The 11,810-nt window shown below is 41.2% G+C and overlaps 1 protein-coding gene across 2 annotated transcripts in view; it reads left to right on the top strand.

The window, feature by feature from the left end:
* Nucleotides 1-208: 208 nt before the first annotated feature.
* deptor (DEP domain containing MTOR-interacting protein) overlaps nucleotides 209-11,810 on the top strand; it is a 37,372-nt gene continuing 25,770 nt past the window's right edge. The window contains exons 1-4 of one of the 2 annotated variants that reach the window (XM_078253351.1): nucleotides 209-595; nucleotides 827-916; nucleotides 4,604-4,782; nucleotides 5,273-5,396. In XM_078253351.1, the coding sequence (XP_078109477.1) occupies nucleotides 582-595; nucleotides 827-916; nucleotides 4,604-4,782; nucleotides 5,273-5,396 (407 nt within the window). In that variant the 5' untranslated portion in view covers nucleotides 209-581. Of the gene's footprint in view, nucleotides 596-823; nucleotides 917-4,603; nucleotides 4,783-5,272; nucleotides 5,397-11,810 lie in introns of both variants that reach the window. The other variant, XM_078253349.1, reaches the window with a different exon arrangement.

The following is an 11,810-nucleotide window of genomic DNA, read 5'->3' on the forward strand; positions in this document are numbered from 1 at the left end:
GTGTGGGTTTTTGCTGTTACACTGGCTACATATTACATTGTGTTTTACAAAATAAAAACGCACGTAAGGTAAGGTAAAGTAAGTTTTTTCCTATTTTTCCCAGGACCAAGCGGTGCCTGAATCGAGCGCACTCACATGCCTGTGCTGTAACCCCGCCCCTTCGGTCACCTCCCCCAGTGACGACAGCAGAGTCCTCCCAATGCGGGGGCTTTGTGGATGGGCACTGGCTGCACCGTGGTGAAAAACGTGCATGCTGTATGCATCCCGTGTGCTCTGTCAGTGACAAACAGACCCAACGCTCAGAGAAACACTCGGCTGTTTTAAATCTAAATATCAGGATTCACAAAGGGGACGCGGCATGCACGCATGCAGATGTGTGTGTGTGTGTGTGAGTGTGTATGAGTGTGTATGTGCAGATATTTGGAGGTGTCGAGGTTTTCGAGGAATTTAAAATTGGACTGATGGAGCTGCTGGCAAACTGAGGGCTGGGCTGTGACTTCCTGCATTGTTGCATGTTTCCTGGGATGGAATAATTTTTCTCTTCATTCATCAAAGAAATAATTGATACTTCTTTTTACTCAATGGTGCTTGAAGGGTAAGCAAAAAACCGAGGTGTCAGTGCAATTGTTTATTCTTTGAAATCGTCACCGCGTGGATGCTTGCATGCCTTTGTTTTTCAATCCATTCGTTCCCCTTTTCTGTATGTTTGTCAGCACAGCATCTTTTACTCAAAAAACGCAATGGTGCATTTTCCTACAATGATGTCTCTGTGTGTGGCTGTTTGGCAACAAAAACACCCCGGGTATGTGCCTGTTGTTTTTAGCAGAGAGATGGACGGCATCGGGAACACCATGCAGAAGAAGGCTGCAGAGCTGGAGCGGCTGGCCGAGGTGCTCGTCACCGGAGAACAGCTGAGGTAGGTCGGTCGGTCCCAGTCAGGAATCCCGTTGACAGAGTGTGCTATAGGTCACACATTGAAGGAAGGTGTGGCATTTCTGTCTTTTAATCTGCAAACAGACCACCAAATTTGCCGTCATGACAGAATAGCTACCTAATAATTAGTAAACAATGATTGTTTAGTTAGTTTTCATGCTCAATCTTCATGTTTTGTGGCCCGGATTAGGATTCACAAGTACATGATAGGACATGATACACTAAATGATAAAAAGTGGGTGTTGTAAACCTGGCTGTTGTAAACACCCACTTTTATTATGCCTTTGACAGCAGGTCAATGATGATGCATGTAGCTCTCCCTCACTGCAAACTGGCACTACAGACAGTTTCAGCTCCACTGCACCATGCAGAGCTAAACAAAGGCATCCACACATGCAGACCCTCCCCATGCACACTGCTGCTCCTCACCTATATAACATGTAGGCTACATTTAAGCCTGAGGCAGTGTCTAAATACTGCAGGATGTTGTTTTGCTTTTAAGGACTGAACACATGAGTCATTTTTGTTGCTCCAGTAATACAGTGCCCTTTGAGCTGCACAGCTGAATGATCAAACTACTAATCATTGTCATGCACTGTCCATTCATCCTATGAGAGAATTGTACTGCTAACCCTGGCAGTGTTGTTGACATGCCGCACCCTTTGACCCACCGTACGTAAAGAATGGCCCCAAAACCCTGGTGGCGTTTACTGGTTCACGCTTCCAGCAATGAATAGAGGCTCAGTAGGTAAAGCATGGCACCAATGCCAGGAATTTCAGCCCTTCACTGAACTATGAGGAAAATATGCCACTGAACTGTGCTTTCCTGCTTGGTGGGATGAACTGAGTTAGAGCTTTTGCTGTTACTGAAGAAGTACGTGCTGTAACCTTGCTCTGTTCTGAAGAACAATAAAACTAGTAATCACATCTAACAGATTAGATTAATAGTTTGTGTCTGGACATACTCTTCGGTGTACTCTTGCTTAGCACCAGTGTGCGCTTTTTCTGTTTGTATGCTGTGTGTGTGTGTTTCAATGTCCCTGGCACAGCTGTATACTGAGGCTGCCAGCTGGCAGTGTGGATGGTGTCAGTGAACGATGGGTTGGTTGGGAGAGCTGTCCCAGAGTCCTCTGAGACGTTGCTGTTGTGGGGTAAAGGGCTCGCGGTTGTGACATTCAAGATTTTCTCTCGCTCTCTGTCTCATAATCTCTTTCTCTCTGCATTTTGTACAGACAAAGCAGTCTGAGAGCTGAGGGCATTTTTATCCATGCTATCAGGGAATGGAAATGTCATTCTGTCGGCCGGCCCTCCACTTTGGTCCAGACTGATGTATCTCAACAACTATTGGATGGATTACCTTGACATTTTGTACAGCCATTCATGGTCCCTAGAGGATGAATGCTATTGCCTTTGGTGATTCCCTGATGTTTCCTGTAGCGACAACATGAGGTTGACATTTTTGGTTTTTGAGTGAAATATACCAATAACTATTGGATGAATTGCCATTCAACTTGGTACAAAAACTCTTTTCCCCTTCAGGATGAATTTTAATAACTTTGGTGATCCTTCAATATTTTTAGCACCATCATCAGGTAATTTTTTCCCCCCCAATGCGTTGGTTTATGACTAAATACCTGCAAAACAGTGCTATTCCCATCAGCCTCAGCTGTACTCAGTGTTTATTGTATTGTCTTGCATTACCAGACCTATCTCCACACCACAGTGTCAGCGATGGAGTATGGTCTGGCTACGCCGCTTATCTATTCTGGGATAGTGAAACAAACGCTCTGGCTTGTTTGTATTTCTTAAACCAATCCCAACCACCCTGGGCTGCGCTAAGCCCCAGATGCAGCAACAGTGCCCTTGCAAAAGAGATAGCGGAGATAGTGTAAGAGAAGGTATGTTCCGGATGTCAGGTTCAGCAATGTACATCCGTTGAGCCAGCCAGACTAATTGCTAATTTGAAAATGTTAACATGATAACACGCTAAACTAAGCTTAAACAAAATGAACATGGTATACATACCCGCTTAGCATCAGCATGTTGCATTTTTATTGAGCGCATGTTAGCATTTAGCTGTGCCCAAGTAAAGTCTCACATAGACTCTGGCTGTAGACTCTTACACTGTGCAGTACGAATACTAACTGGACTGTTTAATGATTGATGTTGTCCTTCAGTGTTTTACCTTGACTCCCTGCTTTAGCTTTGTCCTTTAGTCTGAATTGATATTTCAGACCAAATGATGACACGAGGGAGTTAGAAAGTTTTTTTTTTTTTTTTTTTTTTTATTAACATTTTTTATTTTGTGAGCAGTAGATTTTATGAAAATAAAATTAGACCCGATATGAAACCCTGCTGGTATAAAAGCAAGGCGTGTACCTAATTCACACCTTTTGTTAGATCATTTTTTCACAACCTCATGGAACATAAGTGACATAGATCCTGGTACTAATAATAGTACACTGGCTGTTTTGGAATATTCTTATCACACATTTGTGTACCATCATGTTGACTGCTTGTATCTTGGAGCAGATCTGTTTCACAGGCACAGGGCTGAAAAGCAGACAGATACCATGACACACAGACACATGCAGCCGCTGTAGTAAGGCTTGTGACCAGTTCATAGTTGTGAATAGGCCGTTTGTTGCGCCATGGCAGTCTGTGCTAGAGAGGAAGGCTTTGTGAATGTTTGCAGCCTGGGACTTAACATCATTATGGTCATACTGGGAGCCAGAGACTCATTCAGAAATGCTCTGGCTTTTCATTGTTTGATCCACATTCCAAGTTTAGGAAATGCTTTTACAGAGAGTAACCAACACAGCAAGAACACCTCCCACAACATGTAGTCTGGCACATGAGCCTCTCAGGAAGGAATCTGCAAGAGGGATGATTTTGCTTCTTGCTTCATTTGAGATGATTTATGTGTAGATTAGACTGAAACCTTCTGAAGCTGAAAAGAGGAGGAGGAGAGGAGGATGCTAGAACTGGTAGCTGTGGTTGTTTGCCCAGAACAGTGTGTGGGTCTGACTGGGCAGGCTTGGACCAGGGCTGTCACTGCTAATCTGGAGTGATGCTAGCCAGCTGCACACAGACTCAGCATGGAGGGGAACTGGATAGCTGCAGGAAGAATTCTGGTTGGCTGTTTCACTATAATCAGGGTGAGGAAAAGGTTATGCTGATGATTGTGAAACCACCATCTAGGCCATCTATAGAAGCATTAGAAGGTTGCCATGTAATCGTACAATATAGTCACATTATAAATCTCTGCAGACAGTGTTTGAATGCCATGCATTCACCTCGTGCCCAGAGGACAGGTGTGCTCTGTTTGCACTAGTTCTGCTGTCTAATTTTATAAACAGATTTGACCTTGTATGAATGTTCAGTTTGTTCTTCAGGTAAATCATGTTTTCTTCTACTAGAAGATATTTCATCTTATAGACTCATTTATGACATGCAGCTCACATAGATAACCAAAACAGGGACTGCCACCTTTTAGACGGTAACACATTTGTCATTACTCTCATTCTTAATACTTTCTGGAGGAATTGTTACTATTATTGACATTACAAATGGGCAAAGGTTTTTGCTGATGAACCAAGATTTTAACATTGTGTCGAAGAATTGTCAATACATTTTATTTCTCCTCTGTGGCTTGTTTTCTGCCCTTCAGGCTGCGGCTCCACGAGGCAAAGGTGATCAAGGATCGGCGGCACCACCTGCGGACTTACCCAAACTGCTTTGTGGCCAAGGAGCTCATTGATTGGCTGATCGAACACAAGGAGGCCTCAGACCGAGACACCGCCATCAAGATCATGCAGAAACTTTTAGACCAGAGCATCATTCACCATGGTAGGCTAAGCTGTGTGCGTTTGTGTATGTGTGCACATAGTGTGTGGGGTTAGTCTTGTACAGTATGTCCTTTTGTTGTGGTTTCCATTTTCTATAATGGCAAGGATCTTTCTCTCTTTCTTTCATCTGTGCCTCTTAATAGATGATTATTTGTGTCTCACAGTCAATTTGGCTCCAGTGTAGTGTCTCACTACCTGTTTGCTGTTTACCAACATTTGACCAGACACTGAAAACAGAGACACAAAGAGTGGGCTGCCTCCTCGTGTTTAGTTGAAGTTTAACAAAGCCAATTCAATATTAACTCATCCTAGCTATAGATGAATGATTTCATGTTTAGATTTTACTGACTGCTTTATACAAACATAAACAACATTCCCATGATGCCACTTTTGTTTGTTCTGTTTTCTACAATTATTAATTACACCCACACTAACTGGTTGTAACCTTAAAACTAAACTGTGTGTGTTTGTGTGTGTGTTTGTTTGTTTAGTGTGCGACGAGCACCGGGAGTTCAAAGACCTGAAGCTGTTCTACCGCTTCCGGAAAGACGACGGCACGTTCCCATTAGACAGTGAAGCCAAAGTCTTCATGAGGGGGCAGAGGATCTATGAGAAGTATGAACACACACAAACACTCAATCGTGTTCTTTGTAGTGGAGCTATGAGAGAGATGGAGGAAAATGGCTGTTCATACATTTTTGTAATGGAAACAGAAATTCCCCAGGAATCTCTTAGCACTTTTGATAGATTTTCTCTTCACCTTTTTTTTAGCATGTAGCTTTAAATGAATGTTTCATTGTCATTTTCTTGCCATGGGTTAGAAGAGAAGATCAACACCACTCTTACATCTGTATGATAAACATGAAGTTACAGCCAGCAGCTGGTCAGCTTATCTTAGCATAAAGACTGGAAATGAGGGGGAGTTATGTGCTGGACTATTCTTGGCTGGGGAGCCAAGAAAGAGCTTATTGCACTGTGACGCACTGATACAAATACAGATCGTTTTTAAGATATACGGCTTACCTCCTCAAAGCTCGTTGATAAGATGAACCCTGAACTATCATTTCACAATCTGATGCTTTTGAAACTTCATGGTGGCCACTTGGCAAGCGATAGCACATGCCATGCATTTATTTCCCGCCTTCCTCTTTGTTTCTCTTTGTGAGAGTGACTGGCATTCTCCACGGCGTGCTGATTGAGTGTGTCAGAAATGCTACCACCATTATTGTTTAGAAAATTTGTTCTGCGGGTAAATTTGATTCCATTAGATTAGAGGGCATAGTATTGAACGTTACTGGTTTTTAACCATGAAAAAAGCCCGCTGGGATCAGAAAATCGGAAGATATTGGAAGCATCTTGACAAGAGATGACTCAATGCAATTGTCCAGAGACGGGCTGGATTTAGAGGAGGGCAGAGGACATCACTAATGGGACTGTTTATGTTTGTCATCAGCTTTGTACTTATGGTGCTGTTGTTCCAATAGTGATAGGACTAATTGTTTCTATAGTGACCCCAAAGTCTTCCTCTGTGTGTCTCTCTCTGTGGCACCTCTACAGTTTTGGATTCCCGCAAACATTGTGCTTACAACCAAATAAGTACCGACACACACACACACACACACACACACACACACACACACACACATATATACTCAATCACACAATCCCACACATCCTGCCACCTCTTTGTCACATAAGTAAATTGTATCTCTTAACACATACAGAGTGACACTTTTATAAACAGAGACCTATTTTTCATGTCAATTTCTCAGACAACACACACACACAGAGCAGTTGCATAACAGGAAGAAATAGTCCATGGGTAGATATCTGTCGTCTCAGCTCTCAAAGCTATGTGTTTATGTAATCACCATGGTGCGGCCCCACACACACACACACACACACACACACACACACACACACACACACACACACACACACACACACACACCCCTCAAGCTTGCTCTGGTGGTTGGTTGCTTGCCTCATAAATACTCTTATGGCACAAGTAACAGTCCTGCAACATAAAATAAACCAATCATGTCCCAGTCTCTTGAGCATGAGTGCAAATATATGCTTTGGTTCTTTGGCAAGAGGTTAGCATAGATTCAACTAAATGTCAGTACTTCTGAAACATGAAGTTACTCGTCACGTTAGATTGTTTGTTATTAGTCTCGGCTTTATAAAATGTCTGCCACAGCGTACTCATACAGCAGATCATAACCATACACTACTTTGCGCTTCTAGTTTTTGTACACTCCAAAATTAGGTTTTGTTTATTTATTTATAATATAAATACAGTTTTTTCTTGACTTTCACTAAAGGTTAACTTTTAAGCCTGAATGTATGTTGGTGCAAACCTCAAAGCTCTTGTTAGCCATGCTAGAGGAGTGGCTCGGCTTGAGGGATGGCAATGTAGGTCGATCCTCCACTATCTCAACGCTTTATAAAAAAGATTATCATGAAATTTGGTACACACGTTCAGTATCCCTCAGCATGAATTTTAATGACTTTGGTGATCCCCTGACTTTTTCTCCATCAGGTCAATTTTTTTTATTTGGTTTCTTTTGTTTGACTGTTAAGTACCTACGAAACTAATGACATTATTTTTAGCTGTACTTTGTGTTTAGTGCTAATTAGCAAATGTTAGCATACTAACACACTAAACTAAGATATTGAACATGGTAATATGTTCAGAAACATACAGTATGTTACATCAAGTACCCTTCATATCACATCTAGTTTTTCCATTGGAAAAATAAACAGCCCTCTCCCACACATTGATCTCTGTTGCTGTCAATTGTCAAATCAGCAAACACAAACTTCAATAAACAAACTGTAGGAAGACATTTCAAACAGTTGTTTTGACAGCATTTCCTAGGCGACAAGGTTAATAAGAGGACAATGATTTACAGGCCTTTTAAAGCATTGTTTAACTTTTGGACTGTTTACATATGTATGTGTACTGTAGATTGTGGTTGAATGGCATCATTATTTATGATTTAATCAAGCTGAAATTGAACTATCGAATGAAAAAAGACCTTTTGAATAGATTAATCAAAACACTTGAATCTAACCTTTTTTTTATCTGGGGTAGATTCACTGAGCATGAATGGCCTGCTCCGTGCTCACACACATTCACACCTGCAGTAGATGGTCCGGAGTGTCTGTCTGTTAGCCTCACTGGAGCAGCTGTGGGTTAAGTGCCTTTCCGAAGGGCACTTCAGTTGTAGCAATTAGCAGGGTTAAAGCTTTGCTCTTTTCACTTCCACACCCAAATTTATCCTGTCAGTGTTCAAGGTTAGAAAACGCCTTGGTTTAGACTCTGTCTCTCATTGCCCAGGCATCACAGTCCTTATAGGACCGTTTCACATGTTTTAGCCCATTAACTGCTAATGGGACTAATTTCCAATTCCAATCACATGCTTTTTTCTGTTGGATACATGCTGCTAAATCAAGAGAGAGCAACACAACATTTCATTTTTAAACATACCACTGGTTTATCATGTGTTCCACAGATATAAAGTAAAAAGATGTTGGTGTCACTGCACGTCTAGGCTAAAGGCCGTTTTATGCTTCTGCGTCGAATCAACGTCGTACCCCCGCAGACCCCTCTGTGTCTTCGCCGTACCCTACGCCGTACCCTACGCCGTACCCTACGCCGTACCCTACGCCGTACCCTACGCCGTACCCTGACGTACACCGACTCATTTCCTGGTTCTCCTTCTCCATAAACAGCATGAAATCAAGGAGAGGGTTAACTTTTCCTGCTAAAGATGTCTAACTGTGGTCAGAAAGCAAAGGGGAGACACTTTGTTTCTCTCACTATGACTCTAGAGTCAGTACTCGCTCCGAAGGTAATCGCTAGCACTCTCTCACTTCTCCCTCTACCACCCGCTCCCCCCACAAGCACGCATGCTGGCCCGACGCACACACCAGCGCACAAGTATAAACACCAGGCCACTTACGTAGGCTACGGCGAAAAGCTCTGCGTGGAGCCTCCGCAGAACCATAAAACGGCCTTAAGTTACAAATATTAATGGCTGGCTAATTACATCAGTTGCTTTCTCTGCTTGAGAGTAGATCCTAATATTATACACATGACTTACTGATAACTGATGGAATGTCTTTGGTTATTAGAGTAAATCGAGTCCAACATAAGGGTTATCAACACAGGAAGTTTGACCATAAACGGTAACACATTTGAAAATGATCTTAAAGTAATGCTGATCTGTAAGGAAAGTCCTGATAAGTACATTGCTGGAGCCTTCAGAGACTGTAACTGCAGTTAAAAGCTGTACAAATAAAACAGCTTTTACATTAGAAACGTTTTATCATTATTGTCATCATTACATTAAATGTTTAGAACAAGCACAACCTGTGTGGACTGTTTGTAAGAGTCATTTAGCTGTCAATGTAGCTGAAATGGGGTCATAAAGTAGGAAATGTGTTTGCATATATAAACATTGTAAGATGTTGGTCATGTAGGAAAAAGCAACAAATGTCCATATTTTCAAAATATGTGTTCTGAATGAGATATAGTATGGTTTGTTTGTTTATAGTGTTGTTTGTTTGTATTTTTAACATTTTCCATAGATACTCCACCTCAATAACTACTGAGACCAAACCCACAAGCAAGGAAGAAAATCACTCTATAATGATGTAGACTAGTAGCGTCTCCTCTTTTATTTAGAAACATCTCACTTGCTTATGGAAAGTAACAATATAAGCACAAACGTTGCTTTATAAAGTATTAATGCTCAATAATAGTGAGCTGTGGGCCTCTCTTGTGCAAATGCAACAAATTAGAAAAAAAATTAGTAGGCCATTACAACGTGATTTCCTCCACTTCAGCTCTGTTTTAGAAATACGCTATATTTAAAAATTACTTAGGTTCAGTGTTGTATAATTAAAGGTAAGGCCCAAGGAAAAATAACAGACTCATCTTCCTCCATATTAACCTCCAGGTCAGATGATTTTTAGGTCTGATGTTTTCATAATCCATTTTATTAGGTTTATCTTTTACTTTGGAGCTTCTTTCCCTAAAACGTTTGTGTGCCTGTGACAATGGGACTTGGTAAGTACTCTCACATGTCCCTCAAATGGCCCTTAAAGTCGTATTTTTTATTTTAAAAGTTGCATGGCCCCAGAGAGAGTAATCAGTGCAGGTAAAAGCCTGGTGGTCCTACAACCATGTCTCAGTAGGAACCACTCCAGCTGAGTTAGGTATGCTGACTGAACAACAACTACTCTGAGTGCCTATCCAGGTCATGGCAGCTTGCTCGCCTCGTCCCACTCTAAGTTATCATGATCTATTTACATACTGAAAATACAGTCTCACGTCTTGCATAATATACTGTATTTTTCATATAATGATCAAGATGTTATTCAAATCATTGTGCTTTACTTTGAGTACAGTGGTCTACTTTGAGTCAATCCCTTTAAGCTAACATTAGCTAATCTGTTGATTTAACATGTTTAAATGGATTAAATAGCATTGTGTACACAGTCACGTCTCATAGAACATTAGGTCCAGCTCTTTCAACAGTATTATGATGTTGGCTGCCAATTTGGGTCATATTTGGCTGCTGATGTGAGCCGTTGATCCATGAAAGCTCCTAATTTATCAACATTTGACATCTAAACCAAGTTGTGACTTTAGAAGTTCTGGGTGTGCACCTCACACAGCATTTTCTTAAATGCATTTAAACTTCAGTTCTATCTTTGAACTTTGAGGAATACTGTGTCACCCTGAGACCAAGTTTAATGACAATGTAATTCTTCTCTTGAAATGTGGGCCTGCAGCTCTGGATCATTAGTTATAGTTAAATGAACCACACTGAGGATGGTACTGCTAGAAAGAACAGAGAGGAGGCTTTTTACAAGCTGTACCTGATTTAGGTTTCATTTAGTTTATTTCACATATTACTCATTTAGCTTTATTAAAGTGGAAGCTGTTTTTCCTGGGCTCTGGAGGTTTTGCAACTATCCACAATATGTTGTCTCACATGAAATGTGTAAACAATAGACATGCTGATGGCTTGTCCATGCCAGACAAAAAATATACTTGTTTGCTTTCTTGCCGAGCTGTAGACTAGAAAACGTCTAAATATAACGGTAAATATATAGCTAGAGCCACTAGCCGGTTGGCTTAGCTTAGCATAAATACCAGAAATGGGGGGTGGGGAAACAGCTAGCTTGGCTCTGTCCAAAGGTAACGGAATCTGCATTCATATTTAATCTCTTGACTGACTAATCTGGTATGAACTAGTGAAAAAAGTCACATCCACGGTTAAGTTGACACAGCTTTAAAGATTATCTGTTCACTGACAGACAGGCAGGCAGTACTCATTCTTCTATCCAGTTTGGACCGGTCTAATGAGGTCGGTAGTTGTAAAAGGTTTCCAAGCCTGGAGCCTAAATCCTTTGGATAGAGGATGTTTCTTTATCTGATAACTTTTAGTTTTCCATTTCAGTTCATTAAATGTTCTGAGCATTCCTACAAATCTCCCATAAATCCCATTAATGATATCTGTCTGTATTGAACTGTTTGGTGTGTAGAGTTGACCGTTTAGTGAATGATTTATAGCCAATTAAACTGTGACTGTAATTTGTGCCAGGAAAACACAGCCAACAATGTTGTGGGAAGTTTAGTATCTCTTTGATGGTTTAACTCATTGCTAGCACATGATTTGACGTGTACAGGTGTGTCACAGAAAGCCTATTGTTTCTCATAACCACTGCCTGGCTGATTTATATTGTGTGAATGTTCAGGTGACAGTGTTTGGGTGTAAATGTGTGTTTATAGGAAGATAGTCAGCAGTTCTGTTCTGTGCATGTGTCTACTTGTCTGATTTTGTTTGTTTGAGTGTGTGTGTGTGTCTTCTGGTGTCATACAGAAGAGCTAACACCACCCGCTGATGTAATCCTCTGATAAAGACTATTCAGCATTACACACATCTATAAACAAAACAGTAAAACACTAGCAGTGAAATGCAGCCTCACTTGTGTTGTTTTTTTAGTAGAAAC

Source organism: Sander vitreus, chromosome 6 (assembly GCF_031162955.1).
Source record: "Sander vitreus isolate 19-12246 chromosome 6, sanVit1, whole genome shotgun sequence".
NCBI lineage: Eukaryota > Metazoa > Chordata > Actinopteri > Perciformes > Percidae > Sander > Sander vitreus.